This window comes from Festucalex cinctus, chromosome 17 (genome assembly GCF_051991245.1).
Source record: "Festucalex cinctus isolate MCC-2025b chromosome 17, RoL_Fcin_1.0, whole genome shotgun sequence".
Classification (NCBI taxonomy): Eukaryota; Metazoa; Chordata; class Actinopteri; order Syngnathiformes; family Syngnathidae; genus Festucalex; species Festucalex cinctus.
In genome coordinates this window covers 15,022,943-15,041,547 of record NC_135427.1, presented here as the reverse complement: position 1 = coordinate 15,041,547, position 18,605 = coordinate 15,022,943, and the positions used below count along the sequence as shown (strand labels likewise).

At 39.5% G+C, this 18,605-nt stretch overlaps 1 protein-coding gene across 1 annotated transcript; it reads right to left on the bottom strand.

Moving 5' to 3' along the window:
• Window positions 1–93: 93 nt before the first annotated feature.
• On the bottom strand, window positions 94–17,047 carry c17h10orf90 (chromosome 17 C10orf90 homolog). Its single transcript, XM_077502679.1, has 13 exons — window positions 16,139–17,047; window positions 15,132–15,198; window positions 11,047–11,117; window positions 7,840–8,065; window positions 7,300–7,760; window positions 6,615–6,807; window positions 4,307–4,441; window positions 3,973–4,109; window positions 2,532–2,709; window positions 1,394–1,442; window positions 1,219–1,309; window positions 352–414; window positions 94–242 (listed from the first exon to the last, which is right to left on the bottom strand). The coding sequence occupies exons 1-12, from the start codon at window positions 16,634–16,636 to the stop codon at window positions 376–378; spliced, it is 2,145 nt and encodes a 714-aa protein (XP_077358805.1). The 5' UTR covers window positions 16,637–17,047; the 3' UTR covers window positions 94–242; window positions 352–375.
• Between the last annotated feature and the right edge of the window lie 1,558 nt (window positions 17,048–18,605).

Genomic DNA, 18,605 nt, shown 5'->3' with positions numbered 1-18,605 from the left:
TAAAAAATGGAGTTCGACCACTTTTTTGGTCTCAATAACGTAGTTTGTGCTTCTACACTCACACACATTCATCATGCACTTTGGCTGAGCAGTGTAATAAATAGGCAGTGTGCGCTGGGACAAAGACGCCATTCAAGCCGGCCACTCTTCATTAAAAAATGTGGCGGAGAGGTCACATTCAGCCATCTTGCCGCTTCACAGCTTGGCGCCGCTGCTTGATGGCCGCTTTTTGCACAGCAATTCTGCGGGGCAGTATAAATAATAGTCATTGTACTTTAAAGAAACAGAAATTACATCATTAAACTATATATATATAATTATTATTATTATTATAACTGGTACAATACATACATAGAAATTCCAGTCGACCCTTATTCAGTTGCTGCTCCTGTGTAGGATCTGATCCAAAAGTTTCTAGAAAATAGCTAAACTTACACACTGGACACAAAATTGAGCAGCACAAATGAATGAGATCAAGACTTTTGCGTTTGAAGTAACTCAACAACACATCCCCAAGCACAATAATGGACACCTTTGTTCCATTATATTACGACACAATTCACACGAGGACAGACAGGAAGTGCAGGGCAGGAGGTCAAAACACATCAATGGGAGTGATTGTTTATTATATTCGGGGTGTTAATGTCATACTAAGCAGACTCTAAAATTAATTTCAACCACAAAAATAGGAGCATTGTTCCATCAAAAATGGGTTGATGGCTTTCAATTATGACAAATGTGAGTGAGGCAACACTACCCTCTAGTGGAAACGACTGGTTAGCGCCGCTCCAAATCAAATGTGAGGCAACACTACCCTCTAGTGGAAATGACTGGTTAGCGCCGCTCCAAATTAAAATTGAAAGTATTTTACGAAAAGCCAAAACATAGCAGTCAGGGCCTCACAGCTGTGTGCGCTAACTAGTAGTCCATCGCGTTGCCAAATACAATTAACACTGGTAAAAATATAAATAAAAGTACTAGAAAATAATACGCAAAAAATATTCGATGAAATATCAAATACTCAAAACAGATTTGATATAATATCAGGGAAGCATATTGGACAAAATATTAGGGGGAGCCCGTTTTTAATATACAAAAACCCAATTATTGGGTAAAGTGAAATAAAAAAAAAAAAAATATATATATATATATATATATATATATATATATATCGTAAAATGTATTATGTGTGGAGTATGTGAAGTATTTATTTGGTACCTTTTTGAAACGCTCCACTCGCTGTCTGTTGGTCAAACAGGCCTCCTTCTTCTTCTCTTCCTCTTTTTTCCTCTTCATGTCTGTTAGTGTCCTGGCATATACAAATAAATACATAAATACAATTCCAATATAATTTTACCTTGTATATTGTATGCGTACATGACAAATTACTGACCGATTCGATTTGAGCTCCTTGGCTCCTTCACTGGATTTGAACCGATGGTCTAGAAAACACAAAATTGTTCACAATACAGTATTTATACTTTGATCGCTTAAAATATTAACATGGTCTAAAAAAAGGAACATCGTGATATGCAAAATGCGTTGTAAAATAAATAAAATAAATACATAAATAAAAGAGGCAATTGAAAATGTCCTGTTGTAGTATTCCACAATGGCCACAAGATGGCAGCAAGCACATTCGTTTGGATGTATAAAAAAGAAATAAAATACAAATATACACGGGTGTGTTGTTTAAAACAAACCTCAGTTTTTGAGCTCACATTATTAACCCTATTATGACTTAGTCCTTTAATTTTCTAATTAAAACTGGTTAATTACTCACGTCAATGCAATATAGCACACAACTTAATGTCTTTTTTTTTTCCAGCTGCATGGCACAATTAGTTAAAGGTATACTTTACTTATTTGGCAATTTTTGGAAGTCAAACATTAATATTTTTCCTATAATAAATTTGATATTTTCATTATTTTTCATGTACAATTACTACCTTTAAAAACACATTTTGCAACTTGCTGTCGACTGAAAATGACATCACAAGAGTAATCAATCGCGAATGTCATGTGACCAAACCTAGAAAACAAGTGAGCTGTGATTGGTTACCTGAGCCCTTGTGATGTCATTTTCAGTTGACAGCAAGTTGCAAAGTGTGTTTTTAAAGGTACTAATTGTATGTGAAAAAGAATGAAAATATCAAATAAATTATAGACAAAATATTACCTTTTTATTGCTATTATGGGCGAAATATGTGAAGTATCTCTTGAATAACTGTCCAAAATGCGGATTTTTTTATTTTATTTTATTTTTAATTTTTTTTTTTTGTTACCTACAAACCACTCTTTACAAATTAATACTTTTTTTTACCTTGTAGGGGGGTAACCGGTTTATTTCCTAATGTAGGCTACATTAAAGCGTCATCATTTCAATACAAAATACACTAATTACTCTGTTTCCGTGGCATTTTATCGAGCTACTAAGTATTATAGCGTCCATAAATGTTGATTTTTGTAGTTTTTTTTTTTTTTTTAATACAAAGCACTATTTATGATGAGCTAGTATTTTGTAAAATGACCGTTGCTGGAGCGTGTCTGTTGTTGAGCTGCTCTTTGTCTGCGAGTCGCAAGCGTTTGCGGGCCTCCTGCTCTGGAGCGCTCCCTCCTCTCTCTCCTCTCCTGGGCCCTCCTCTCCATCTTTTGCACGCGCTCCTGCGAGCGAGCGATGAAGCGAGGTCTGGACCTCCTGAGCGCCTCCTGCACAATAGGCACATCATATCCATTTTTCTTATATTACTAGCATGCTAGATATATACAGGACTGTCTCAGAAAATTAAATTAAATAAGCAAAATTAAATTAAATAAGCAAAAATGCCATACATTCTGGATTCATTACAAATCAACTGAAATATTGCAAGCCTTTTATTATTTTAATATTGCTGATTATGGCTTACAGCTTAAGAAAACTCAAATATTCTATCTCAAAATATTAAAATATTTCCTCAGACCAAGTAAAAAAAAAAAAAAAGCCATAATCAGCAATATTAAAACAATAAAAGGCTTGCAATATTTTACAGTAGTTGATTTATAAAGAATCCAGAATGTATGGCATTTTTGCTTATTTAATTGCATTACAGAAAATAATGGACTTTATCACAATATTCAAATTTTCTGAGACAGTCGTGTATATATATCCAACATGCTAGGTTGAATTAACCTGGGGAACCCCCATAAATATGTGATGATAATATGTAATGATTACATTTTGTAGGTTCTTAAAAAACACTGAGAATGAGCAAAACAGTGGCACATATTTCTATTTACACTTTTTTTTTTTTTTTTGCTTTTTGGGAATACAGCTTCACGTTTTTGGTGGACTTTTGATATAAAATCAACCAGGGGCTGTCCAGACCGAGCTCTTTTAATTGCCCATAAGTGCCACAAGATGGCAGCAGAGCTCAAATATTCTGTTTGACAAGGCAAAATGGCCTGCAAATGAAAAGACCTTCCCCTCATTGTAATACACCACAATGCCACAAGATGGCGCCAAAGAAATATTTTTAGAAAACTGTGCTGCCAAAATACAAAACTATGAAAACAATGGTGGCCAAACTACAGCCTGCGGGACATTGGCAGCCTCTAATTAGGCAGTTAAAAAAAAAAAAAAAAAAAAAAAAAAAAAAAAAAGTAGAGGTGGGCAGAGTGAGCAGGGAGTCTGTCGAAAACTTTGGTGCCACTACTGCTAATTAGGGATGTAACAATTAGGGCGATATCGTGATATTAAAACTGCCACAATATTGTCGTCGTCATGTTCACAATATTGAAAAAGAACACGTGTGTTAAAGAAGGTCAGGTTGATTTCCATTTGTGCAGTTCTAGCACCCTCTGGTGGCTAGTTTTTTAGTGCAATTTAATTTCCATTCGGGATGTTTTGGCCCTTCTATATTTAAAATCTACGCTAAAAATGAAATGTGAAAATCGGGCAAAAATGACCCCCAACGTGTTTCCTGATGTTCTCACCTGGAGAGAAACGGTGTGATGTGATTTTTGAAGGTCAAGAGTGGGCGCTGCGTGGGCGACACGAGGCTCATCCCGGTCGCCGTGCGCGTCTGTGCGTTGACCCCCGTCAGTCGCCGCTGCCGCTGCTGAGGCTGAAACTCATATTGTCTTCACTTTCATTTCCACACGCCTGGCGGGTGCGGACTTCGTCGTTCCACAACCCATCACATTCAATCAAAGGCTGTGAAAGCCAAACTGCAGCGCTTGCAACATTTTCCCGTCATTGTGACTGAGATCAATGTTTAATAAGGCTTGGGAAGTGATTATTACATTTGAGGAGTAATAATAATAATACCTGAATTTCCCAGAGGGGAGGCGGCAGATTCCCTCTCCGATGGTTTCTTCTTACTGAGCTGCCTTTGGAGTTTGATGTTGGCGATGATGGCGGCCGCGTTTAGGGCCAGGACTTCCTCTGGAGACTGATGAGGGTCTGCAATACAAGAAAAGAACATTTCAAAACATTTAACTCATTCACTGGCAGCCATTTTGACTGAAGCAACCCCCTTTGCTCCCTTGGCTGTTTTACTGGATTTTGACTGATTTTGCAAGGCCCACAGAATATTGTGTTCTACTGCTATAAAAACATGGAACCTACCAAAAGAAACATTAAAGTCTCTTCTTTTATCAGGGAAAAAAAGTATATTTCTATCTGTTTCCATTTTGCAGCAATTAGCATTAGAATGTAGCTAAGTTTCATCATTATTCATAGATCTGTTCAAAACTGTGGGGTAAAACATCTTGTTGCAACATGGCCCTGGATGATCTCGTATACTCTGCTGCCACCTGCTGGCCGTTTGTGTAATAACGACCACTTTTTCAACCGTTCATTGCAGTTGAGAGGATGCATCAAATCCTTCTGTATGCTGTAGCATAAAAAAAAGAAAACTTAAAAAAAAAACATATAAATATGTCTTTGGGACACTTAAAACATTTAAAATAGAACATATTTCTAAGTTTTTGGGAGAAAATGAGTTAATTGATATCTTTAGGCCTTGTTCCGTTTTAGAGTTTGTTGGTGGCCGCATTTAGGTTTGTTTTTTACTGCATTTTTTTTGTTTATTTTTGACTACCATCATTTCTTAATTTGTCATCAGTTCATGATACACTTTTTAACCCTTCAAAATTTCAATTTGTTTGCACAGTCAGCAGGTTGTAAAGTTACCCTAAAAATGAACTTTGTGTATAGTCTCACGACAGCGATGCGTTGAGATGTTTGCACTTTTGTAAGTCTGCTAGCTTAATGCTAACATATCATTGAAAACGCCATAGACATGCTAATAAACAGCATTGATAGTTGCAGTTGAAAATGTAAGTGGGCACTATATAAGCTATAATATCAAAAGGTAAGCAGAGGTGCATTGTTAGCACGATTAGCATAATGTGATCCTGTTTGGCTTATTGGCTTATTATGTATTTTGCCGATGTCGTGTATTTGAGTGGCAACGTGTTTCATCCATCAGCGATAATGCGATGGCATCTCTGCGGCCGTTGGCTTTAAGTAGAATAACAGCGTTAGCGTCTCATCAATGACACATAATACGTCTCCTTTAGATGAGGCTGCTGCTTGGCCACAGTGATTTATCTGACGGCGCGAGGGAAGAATATTTATTCGCTTCACATTGTGAATGAGCAACACGCTCGCTCGCTTGCTCGCTGGCTGGCTCGCTCCTGCTGCTTCGTTTGCATAATCAAACAGATTTGTTAGTGCGAGGACATCATGCTGACTAACATCTTTTCCCTCAAGGACACCAGCGAGGTCCTGCAAGTTGGAATATTTGGATTTTTTTATTTTTTATTTTGAATGTCACAGAAGGGATATGCCAATAGAAAACTGATCCTCAGTTTATACCACCAATTTTATTTCATTATTATTAGTTTTAACTATTATTATTTGTTAATTATATATATATATATATATATATATGTGTGTGTGTGTGTGTATATATGTGTGTGTATATATTTTAATTATTAATTGTTTTTATTAATTATTAATGTATATTATTAATTATATGATATGATTCTGTTTTTGTTTTTTTTAATTATTTTTATTTATTTATTATTAGTATTTTTTTAGGTGGTTGCTGGTGATCTGAGGTCGATCTCAGCCAGGGCCATCTGGCATAGAGGGCCATCGTCTTTTGCGGCAGATGCAGTGCTTTTTAGAAATTATTTTCCTCCGTTTTACCCCAAGAGACTGGCCCACAATTTAGAGGGACTTGGTCCATGAATCCATTTTGAATATAGACAGCAAAATATCAGTGGCAGGACAATGTGTTACAGGTATGGTCAGGAGTCGGACCGGGTTAGTGGGCATAAGTCAAAATGCCAGGGCCGATTTTTTTTTTTTTTTTTTTTGGTACACCACACAGGAAGACCAGATTCAAACAAAGAACTTCTCAATCGTGAGGCAAAAATGCTAACCCGTCTACAAAAATGAGCATTTGATAAAATGTAGTCGATAACAAATTTAGGCCCTGAAGTGTTTATCAGCGAGACAGAGCGGCACAAAGCGGCTGGTTTTTTTTCAGACCTTGGCAGCCTTTGAACACCAAAAAAAAGAAGAAAAAAAAAAGTGCTGACAAGAAGAAGCCTGTCAAACCTACCCGGAGTTTGAATGAGGGTGAGGCACGGAGTCGAGCTCCACCTAGTGGCAACTGCCCCCTGCTGGTCTTTCCTTGGAGTTTCCTGAAAGCTCTCTCGAGGGAGCCCCAAGCTCCATTTCCTGACAGTCGGTCTCTTGGGTTCTTGTCCAGAATTCTCAGCAGCAGCAGCAGACTCACCATTTTGTACCGAAGACTAGGGGTGTGCCAAAAAAAAAAAAAAAAAAATTCTCATAAGACTCGCGATTTTCATTTAGTACGGTTCAGAATAGATTTCGACTGTCCCAAAATCGATTTTATTTAAATCATTTTATACTGTCTTGCCCTTGTTTGTGTGCCTTTATTGGGAGCGCTGTTCATGTTGTACACGATTTGGCCACTCGGGGGCAGTGTGGCTCCGCGCGGTTGAGTTGTAGCCACATTAGAGAGTAGAAGGAAAAAGTTATTCCAATCAAATTTGTTTTCTTGTAGCGTAGTAATGCCAAGATGCTTTTCTGCATACATTCCTGAAGTATTTTGCATGAATAGCCGTTCTTTTGAGGGATAAAAGTGCTGTGATTAGCGCGCTAATTAGCGTTAGCGAGTCAGACTGGACTAGATCATGACGATTCTTAGCAGATCTATAAATCGAATGGCAGACCCAAAAATTGAATCGAATCGCGAGACAGCCAAAGATTTCCACCCTTACCGGAGATGTCGTCACAGCCTCGACGCGAGTCGATCTTTCCGGATGCTTCCACATCCCGTTTTCCCTGTCGTCCATCGTGACATTCTTCCTGCACACGATCCCCGGACTGTAGCGCTCCTTATGCTCGGTCACTTTGATGATTGCGGCCTTCCTTGGGACGATGACGGGCGCCGAGCGGACACTCGTCCTCTGCTCGGTCACTTTGACGATGGTGGCCTTCCTCGGGTCCATGGGATCGTTGGCAGCGCCGAGGCTCGCCGAGCGCTCGACTTTCCGGCTGGAAATGGTGATGGATGAGAATCCGACCTTGGTGCGAGGGATGAGAGTGGTCGCCGCGGACGTGGTCTGGATGCGAGACGGTTGCAAGCCGCTCGTTCTCCGGGAGGGACCGGACACCTTGGAAGTTGCCGGCGGACTACGTAGCAGCGATTCTTCTAGTCTGGTTGGCTCCCTGTTGGAGTCTTAAGGGCGGAATATTTGAACAGGAACAGCAGTTGAACAAAACGAAACGGAATCAAATGTGGTAGACGGGCAACATACCAGGAGAACTACGGTTTGGTTGGCCATACTCGGTGAAAGTTCTCCGCAGGGGTTCTTCAATTTTAGTTCTTCGAACAATTTCCTGATGTGGTTCCGAGGGGATTTCCGTCGAGGGTCGACTGCCTCGAGTCCCTGACAGCCTGTTACTGTTCCAGCCTCTCCTCAGCGCTTTCCAGATTCCGTGTTTTTCCTGCTCATTAGCAGCACAGCTCTGTGTGGTTTGCACCTGGAGATGAGATTGGAGGTGGGACGATAAATTTTCGTCGTTTTCGTCATAAAATTCTTTTTTTCAGACAAAAATAAAATAAAACTAAAATAGAAGCCAATCATTGAGACGATAACGATAACTAAAATTCGTCAGTGACAAAAACAAAACTAAAAACAGAGTTGAAAATTCACACAATCCAAACAGAAGGAATAAAATGCGGGTTGGAGAAAAGAACTGCTCAGAAACTGTTCAGTGTTCACTTGCACTTTATTTCATGTTCAAACATGTTTACATTCATTGCGCAGCTGTAAAATTCATCTCAACCAATTATGCACTTGTTTTATTTAAGTTACATTATTTTCAGTTTAACATGTTTCAATAAAACAATTCATAAAGACACCGTTGAATTTAGTGTTAATTTTATCCGTCATTTTTAAATGTTGCAGTTTTAGTCCAGTTTCAATCACACTTGTTAGTTTTGATCACAGTTAGTCAAACTCGTCCATTTTCGTTGAGTCCATTTTTAGTCGACTATAAATCAAGCATTTTAGTCTTTATTTTTGTCCAAAAAAAGTAATTTTATTCTGTCTTGTTTTAGTCGACAAAAACTGACAACATTTTCGTCTAGTTTTAGTCAGGACAATCATTTTACCCCTGTATTTTTTTTTGTCAGCAGATATGTTGAACATTTTGGATCGAAAACTATTTCACATCCAATTTTCTGATATTTTTTTTTCTGATGAAAAACTTCACACACAATTGCAGTATATCAACAATTGGCTAGTATGGCTCCATGCTGCCATGAGCTAGTAAGTTAGCCAGCATTTGTTAGCGGTCGGATTAACATTATTGTTGGAACATTATAGCCGCTGGATTAATGTTAAATTATAACTATGATTTACTTTTTTATTTTTTTTATTTTATTTTTTTTACTTTCACTTGACAGTGTCACAGTGACAGAATAGCAGAGACAAGATTTTGCTAAATCACATTTTCGTCTTGTTTTTGTTCGCGAACTAAAATGTCCAGTTTTTATTATGCGAAGTACATTTTCGTCTCGTCTTCATTAGTCGATGAAAAATGTCTACTGATTTAGTCCCTGTTATTGTTTATCGATGACGGTTTTTAGTCTAGTTTTAGTCCAGTGAAAAATTAGTGTTGACAAAAATATTATTGTTTAGTTTTCGTTGACGAAATTAACACTAGTTGTATTAAATGTGTCTTGCGTGTTAAACTACAGTTAAAAACAGGTCTTATAATTTTCTGTTATAAAAGTTGAAATCTATGCGGAAGGAAAATATCGACTAAAGTGGCAGTTTCGTCGATTAAAATGGCTCTTTTTTGTCGATTAAAATTGCTCTTTATTTTCGTAGACTAAAATTGGATTAAAACTAAAAATACAATCAGATGACTAAATTATGACTAAAACTGTAATTAATTTTAGTCGAAAGACTATCACTAAAATTAAATGAACATTTCTTGTCAAAATCGACCCACGTTACGCTCCCCTGCAGAAAACCTTCCATCGATTGAGTAATTAAGCGTGAGGTCTTGACAGTGTGACTGCTTCTTTTCTTTCTTTTTTTCTTTTTTTTTTTTAAATAGCGGGTCAGCTGCTTTGCCTTCCTTCAGGGCTCAACTGTTTATTCTCCAGTCAGATGACTGTGGGCTCCACACAGTCGATGGCCCGCCAGCCACGGAGGCAGCGAGCGAGACCGACGCGGCGCACGGCGTCTGCGACTTTCCCCCTCGCGGAATAACAATGAGGCTTGCAGCCTCGATAGAGAGGCCAGAAAGCAAATTTAAAAAAAAAAAAAGTGTCACGTCTTTAGAGGCTTCTGACACCGTTTAGCGAGCACGAAGGGAATACTGATGCACAGCTTCCTGGTTAGTCGAGTGTTCTGGGTCTGATTGGTTTACAAAAACTAATGTACTATTTGGTTAAGAACCTTGGTAAGAGAATTGCGGGGTCAACCACCTGAACTACTTACCAGGGAGACTACAGAACCACGTATTGCATTTCTTGGTTGAAATAGAACATTTACACAGAATAGTAAACAAAACACAACACTAATTGTTGTTTGTCACTAACTAATTAGATGCAGGGATGTTTGATACTAGGGATGTTAGGATATATCGTCGTCGTCATTTTCACAATATTTAAAGCAGCACTTTTTTTTTTTTTAACGTCAGGTTTATTTCCATTTGTGCAGTTCTAGCACCCTCTAGTGGCTATTTTATTAGTGTAATTTAATTTTTATTAGGGATGTTTTGGCCTTCTATGTTTAAAATCTATTCTACGCTAATTGTCAGATGAAGGGGAATGTAGTATGCTTGTGAACCGGGTCAATATTTGGAGGAACTCAATGTGTGCTTGTATTAGCAAGTAAGCACCTCAATATTAAGTTTTATTAGAGATTGTAGGTTGTTTATATGCATTGCTGTTATGTACAAAAGCACAATAGTACACAACTTTTTTTATTATGTGCTTATTTATTTTTTATTTTTGCAATATTGTGACCTTTTTTAAATATTGCCAATTAATTATCGTATCGTGAGCTTCATATCGTGATAATATCGTATTGTGATGTTTGGATAGCATTACATTCCTAATGTCAAATCACAATAATAATAATAAAAAAAAATGCTACGGTTGGGTCAATAATAACCCAATTTTTTTTTTTTTCCCAATAAACTCCTCATCCATCCATCCATCCATCCATCCATCCATCCACTTGGGTGAATTTGACTCCATTTTCTGGGCTCTTTTGTACAAAACAACCCTGAAAGTTCGGATCAAATTGACCCATGTAGAGGATCGCTACATTTGATTTTTTGACCCAACTGTTTTTAGCGTATACATATAAAACCCGTTGTAATATTTCGGGCCTCCAAAAACATCAATTTGACATTAAATCGGGTAAACAACAACAACAACAACAAAAACGCTCCCCCGACCCCCCCCCCCACTGCACACACACACGTGTCGGGTCATGTACCTGTTTGATGACGGGAGACGAGCGGTCGGGAGTCTGCCACGTCCTGCGCTGACTCCTCTCCGCTTGGCCATCTACAAGAGTGTGTATCGAGGCAAAACAAACGGTCACACCATGTACTCCTCCTCCTCCACATACACGCGCACAGGTTTGGCTTCCCTCACACTCGACGTGACAATGTTGACACTGTCAATAATGGATGTTAGCTTGGAAAAGTGAACGCCGCACCAAGCCAAGCGACACTTCTTTTCGGCAGTGATTCGCTACGAGTGTGGCACATTGTTTTAAAAAGTGCACAATTGAAATCTGATTTACACAAAATCGGACATGCCTGCATTTATAGTTGTTTTAAAACAACAAATTGCTTATTATTATTATTATTGCAGGAATTTATTCCTATTTATATTAATTTAGGCAGTCAAGAATATGATGTTTTTCAGAGAATAAAGATGACTTTTCCAATATAAAAGCTATAGAATTATGAGAATTAAGTTGTATTTTTAAAATTCACCCGTTAAACTTTAACTCACTCAAACCCAAAAACGTATAAATACGTTTTTTAATACTTTGTCATTCACTCCTAAAAATGTATTTATGCATTTTTTTATGCTAGAGCATACATAAGGCTTTGATGCAGCTTCTGACATGAAGAAGTCACTTAAAGTAATGGTAGTTATTACAAAAAAACAGCCAGCAGGTAGCAGCAGAGTATAAGAAATCATCCAAGGCCATGTTGCAACACGCTCTTTTTGCCAGTGTTTTCAGCAGGTTTGTGAATAATGATGAAATTTAGCTATATTGTAAGGTTCCATGTTTTTATAACGATAGAACAGAATATTCTGTGGACCTTGCAAAATCAGTCAAAATCCAGTTTAAAACAGCCGATAACGAAGGGGGTTGCTTCAGTGAAAGTGGCTGCAAGTGAATGAGTTAATTTCATATGGACTTGATTAGTTATTGTAACATCACTTTTTTTTCTCAAAAATAAACCATTTTGTAATTGCTATGGCATTTAGTGGTACACACGGTAGTTATTGTTTAATTGGTGTCAGAAATATGAGGGGGGTCCTTGGGGAAAAAAAAAATCTCCCTTGGAAGGAAATGGAAGGAGTCAGTGGACCCAAAACTACTAATAAGCGTCATATTCCCATCTGCTGCTGCTGCTTCTGTTGTCATGGCGACAATTTGGGGATAGCCCCCACATCCTCGTCTGGCCGCCGAATGCTTTTGGAGATGATCCGCAGCCCGTTCTCATTTCCGCGGGAGACAACTTTTTGAAAATGGCACCACTTTTTGCAAAATGTGATTGCAGCAAGAAAAAAAACAAAAAAAAACAGCAATAATGTGTTTTCAGAGATGCTGCCAGAAGGGAAAGTGCCTCGCCGCGTTCCATCTGACTCACCCGATGTCTCATTTGTGTCTCGGCAACAAAACAAAACCAAAAAAAAAAACAAAAGCAGTAGACTAATTTGTGTCCCCTGAAGATTCTTGTCATTACTCCAGCGGCGTTAGTGCCCACCCCTCCCAATCTATTCGTCATGCTGAAGGCCCGTTAAGCCTTAGCTAAAAGAGAACGTGGTGAAAATTGGCCAGCAAATAGGGAAGACTTGTCCTTTTTGGTATCATTTGCTCATTACCATCAGACAATTTCAAGTTTGGATGATGTGATATTTTGACAGCCAAAGGCATTGAGGCTGGTTAAAAATCAAGCACTTGCATTTCGGGCAGATTCTCCTACAACTGCGAAGAACAACTACGCTTCAAACATGTTCCCGCCTGACATTTAATTCACTGGCAGCCATTTTCACTTAAGTCAACCCCCTTTCCCAGCTATTTTCCTGGATTTTGACTGATTTTTACAAGGCCCACAGAAAATTGTATTCTATTGCTATAAAAACATGGAACCTTCCAAAAGAAAGATTAAAGTATCTTTCATCAGGAAGAAAAAAAGTATGTTTCTATCCGTTTCCATTTTGCAGCAATTAGCATTAGAATATAGCTAAGTTTCATCATTATTCCCATTCCTGGTCAAAACACGGGCAAAAAGAGCTTGTTGCAACATGGCCCTGGCTGATCTCTTATACTCTTTTGACAGCTGCTGGCCATTATTTGTAATTACCATTTCACAGTATATTTCTACCTGTTTCTGTTTAGCAGCAATTAGCAATAGAATATAACTAAGTTTCATCATTGTGGGAATAATGTGATTTTTATTCTCCACACTTATTTGCCGCGTAACAACTCCCACATAATACTTTCAATTTACATTGTTCAAATTTCAACTAGTTTCAAAAATTCACGCCTCCCGGGATATATATTGTCTGATTTCACATGACTTACAGTATTTGCACAATTTAACATTTAATATCAACTTTTGCCCATTCATTTTTAATGAGACAGACATTGAACGTTTTCTAACTAACCACGCCCACTTCCATATATATAACTTATCCTCATTACCACTTGTCTGATATTGTTCTGTGGTAAAGCGCATTGTCCAGGAGGTTATAATTTCACAATTTATATCTCAATTTACTTCATAAGCATTCCACATGCATTCAAATATTAGCATTCAGCTGTTAGCATTCGGCTTTTAGCATTCCCATGCGATTTCTCCAGAAATTGAACTTAGTCTAGTAGTCAAGTTATTCACAAATCTGCTTTGAATTGCGGGGGAAACAGCTTGTTTTCATCATGCCCCTGATTGATCTATTATATGTTGCTGCCACCTGCTGGCCGCTTTTGTAATAACTACCGTTTCTTCAACCGTTCTCTTACATTCCGTAGCATTGTGGTAGTCCTTGGAAGTGACGATGTAGCGGACTGGTGCACAGATGAGAGGAGGTTTAGAATTTTGGACAGTGCTAAATGTATTTAGCAGTTGTTGTCATTTATGATTCTGTGTCAAGGAAAAACCCCCCCAAAAAAACGCTAACTGCTTATGCTCTTAGTCCAGCTTGTACTTCCAGGGTTCGGGCAAGGACCATTTGGTCTAAATTAGAGATTGGGGTTTTCTTTATAAACGCTTAGTTTTAGTTAGTTTCAATATTAGTTTTAGTTTAAAAAAAATGTGTATTACTTGTGTGCAGTATTTAAAAAAAAAAACAGCATGGGAGCGACATCATCTGAAGGTGCTTTTCTATTGGCTGCTGCAAGATGACGTCACTTTTGTGTGACACACTTTCAAACATCTTTATTCCAGTTAATATCAAAATAAATCTACTTAAAATCCCATTTTAAATAATCCCCAAAGGCTCATGCATTCAATTAATTACCAAAGACTAAAACGAAGGACATTTTTGCTATATTAATTATAGTTAGTTTTAGTTAGTTTTGTGAACATAAAATGTAGTTTGTTTGTTTTCGTTTTTTTTTAGAAAGCTTTGTTTTTATTTTATTTTGTTAGCAGAATTGTTTTTGTTTGTTGACCCCAATTAAGTGTAAGGGTTAGGTTTGTAGCCTTTAGGTTAGACTTGAATAGGGCAATTTCATGGATGTTTTTTAATAACAAGCCTCACGATCTGATCGCACAACCGTTATTGACATGACAGACATGGTGATATTGTGTATATAATCAACTCGTTTTGAGACGGCAAAATCTGCGATTTATCTCACTATTGATTATCTTTCAACTGCGCTTATATCCGTGTTTCCAGCTGCCAAGGACGGACGACTTTGATTCCTGCACGCGGCTCTAACGTCTTGACGGGATAATCGATGTATAAACAAGAACGGGGGTTGAGGGATCAAACCCGGGATAAGTGAAGGACTGCCATGCTCAAAGATTAGGAAGGGGGGGTGGCTCCTCCAAATCAGTCTACATCTCGTCTTATCTTTCCGCGGCTAGGTTTTTATCTCTTTTTGTCACATTTTCCCAGCCTCTTCGCCATCAAACGCAATCCCGCCAGAGTGGCCGTGACGCCACAACGGGCAGCAGCTGCTCTCCAAATGAACGTTATTATTTTTCATCATCCAGTCCGGTTGGAAACGGGGAGGCCATCACGGTGCTGATTAGAGGCAGGTAACCTGTGTGGTACCTCAGCCTTGAAATATGTTGTGTGGTACTTGGGACCGGGATGAGCACAAACCTTGATGCAGGCTGACTGTTCCGCGATTCTTCAAAAACGTCGGCGTGATGGGTTGTTTCAGTTTCACCTATAAATGACATTTAGAAAGAAATTAGCTGTCGGTAGTGATACAACAATCTCTGAAAGCGTAAGTACTCAGTAGATCGTAGACCTACACCAGGGATGGGACAATCTGAAATCGGCCCTGATACTATCACTAACATACATGACTTCCAGGAAGTTGCAATTCTGGATGAAGACTCACTAAAGTGTGGATGTCTGCCAAGGCCCAACAAACTGGAACATGTTTGACAATACATGCATAACAGCCAAAAAAAAATAAAAAATCAAGTACAACAAGCGGCCAATCAATTGCAAAGTCACACACTGGGTATCTCACGTCGTAGCTCCAAAGGAGTCGTAAACCTTCAAAAATAATGCACAGTAAGCTCTTTTCAAAAGGATGCGTTGCCGCCGGGGACCACCGAAACTTCACGACAAACAGCTCTTCTCTGTGCCACTCTCCCTTTTTTTTTTCTTATTTTTTGGGTACGTCTCCACTTCGCAATTTTACCTTGAGACTTGCAGGCCTAAGAGTCACAAAGCATAAAAGGATTACAGAGACAAATCCTCCGGAAACCAGAGTTGAATCTTGACAAAGTTGTGCTCAAAAAGGTGTTCTACTACAAAGACAAATGCTCTTGATTTGAATCACGGTAGGTTCAACCACCTCAAAAAAAATAAGTGTCAGATTCTACACCATTAGAAACCTGGGTACTGCGCTCACATCATGATCACATCATATTGTCAGAAGCTGGGGTACTTTCGCTTCCTGAAGGGTCAACAATCTCCTTCTCTGGAAAATCATTGGACCAAGAGCTAATTGTACTTTTGCCCGGACCAAAAAAAGGTGCAAGTATGTACCCAAATGAAGGGCACAAAAGCAAAAACTCTGAGGATATGACACTGGACAATGTGGGCTATGGAACCTTCATTTTCAGTTGGACGTTGGGTGCCTATTGCCTTACCTGGGCAGCAGAGTGTGGCGAAACAACTTGTCTTTGATCCTGAGAATCCTCCACCTTCGTGACCCTCCTTTGAATCGGAAGCCACCCGGTTTTCACCGGCGCAACGTAACCGAGTTGGGACTGCTCCTTCTTTGGCCTCTGCGAGATACGAACCCTTTCCAGACTCCCCCTGCGCCCCACGGGGACAAAGAACTCGCTTTGCAGGGATTCCCGGCTGCCCGAGTTGTTGTGGGACAACGAGACCCCGCTGAAGGAGGGAGTCCGGTACGGCCTCCGGTTCCGATCGCTCGGTCCTCCGTCACCGTCGCCCTGCATTCTGTGGAGCTGTTGGAGCCAACCGTCCAGCTGCCTGCCCTCGATGGCGCTCCGAGGCCGAGCGGCTCGTTGGGAGACGTGGGAGGAGCACTCCCCCTTTGAGCTCTGGGTCTCCCAGTGGAACTCGTCTCCGGATCTCCTCCAGCCCATCGGCAGGTGGGCAGCTGGCCGTCGCAGAGTCATCCCTGTCCTTCAGCGGCTCAGGTAGCCTCTACCAGGTCTCCGGTTTCAGGCTACGATCAAAGACTTTGTCACTGGAGGATCAAGTTGACCATTTGCCAAAGGTGAAACCGATATTCGGACACAGTGTTTATTTCACTTGCACCGTAGTCCTCAATAAACAAGGTTCTACAGGGTGCTGTCTCCAGTCAAGGCACGTCGCAGTATGAGTGATGCTCAGCCAAACAAAAGAGTTACTGATCATCCAGTACAAGGGAGGGGAGATGGGAAGATACAAGAAGGGGGTGTAGTTTGAGGATAGAACAAACACTTGTTGATTCCAGATCAAACCGAAAATGATTTTCGGACTATTTTTAAACTGTTAAAATGTGTTGCCATGGAACATTCGGGTTGCCAGGGATGCCGTGTAAAAATACCGTCTCCAATGAGACAATTATGAATGTTATGCCATGACTTTCGAACAGCAAAATAACACTCACACCCCAACCCACCCACCCCTCTTCCTTGTTGAAACCCCCCCATTCGGGTCCATCCCGGGGATCTTGTGATCGGCAGATGACGATGAGGCTGGTTTGTCCCGGAGCCTCCATATGAACCATGTGACCCTCGCAAGGCCGTCTGTAGCGATGCACATGACGCGGTTGACGGCGTCAAGTTTATCTTAAAAAAAAAAAAAAAAAGTCAAAGAAATTGGATTCACTTTGATGTGTAATGAAATTCGGTGTTTCATAGGGGGACTGAAAGGGGAAACCCAAATGACTTTAAAGTGATTTCAGTTCTGCTTAAAATGCTAAGGCGCAACTTGCGGAATAAATTTGAGATGATGCAACGCAATTTGCATCTTTTTTTTTTCTTTTCTTTTCAACATTAAAACGGAAGGTAGCAATGAAAGATCCCTGGAAGTGGAGGCCCCTTTTTTTTCACTATGAATTCTCGAAAGATTACACAGGAGGAGCTTTGCGATTTTGCGTCACCCCTCCATCCAGGAAACATGCTTCAAAGTACCGGCAATGGGACCCTGCTATGTATTCATGTAATAATAACTAATAGACATGGCCACCCAGTTTTGTGTCGATAGGTGAAACTGACATTGGGGGCTATTTTTCCAGGGAGCACGAAGTGAGTTTTGGGAGCAGTTATTTTCAGGACCCTTCGGGCATGTTCAGGGACCAATTTATGTGATTTATTCGGCGCGAAAAAAAATAAACACAAGCGATTCCAAGGAAAGTGATGAAAACAAGGTTCCTTTTTTTTTTACGTTTAGAGCTGACGGTTGCAAATGTAAGATCTTTTTGTACAAAACAACAAAAAACTGAAGTTTTTCATTATAAGCCATAAACTTATTTTAAAAAAACTGCCTCTCTTTGCACCGATAACTATGTAACATAAAATAACAGTAAAGCAGTAATAAATTGCCACTTTCATAGGCACGTTCTGTGCAAGTGTGTTTTGTTTTGTAATGACTTTCGGTGGTATCAATATACTTTACTGCTTTCATTAATCTCTTCTCATACTGTATATTAACATCCGTAAAGCTGTTGTCTTTGCATGTTTTCTTTCCTCGCAACAGTGCGTAAAGCTTGTATATTGTTTTACGAGGGCATAAAAGAACCCCCCCAAAAAACATTAACCATCTGGGGTGTGGGCGAGGAGGGAGGTACATAATTGAGAGGGTCCTCACACAGCATGAGAGGGTAATGTGCGCATAAACATCCAACGAACACTGCACATGCGGTGGAGTATATGAAAAGCCCACAATTTAAATCGTATATTTGTCTATAGTCTGCCAACAGTTGGGGATTTTTATGTCTCGTGAATCGTGATCATTGTATATGGAGATGATGGGTAACAATTAGGTGAACGTTTGTTTATCTATTACTTTAGGTTTGTATATTTTTAGACTTAACTGTCTGCATATGCCCCTCAACAGGCTTTTGTGTCTCAATAACTTTCCAAAGTGCAATACAGTAGG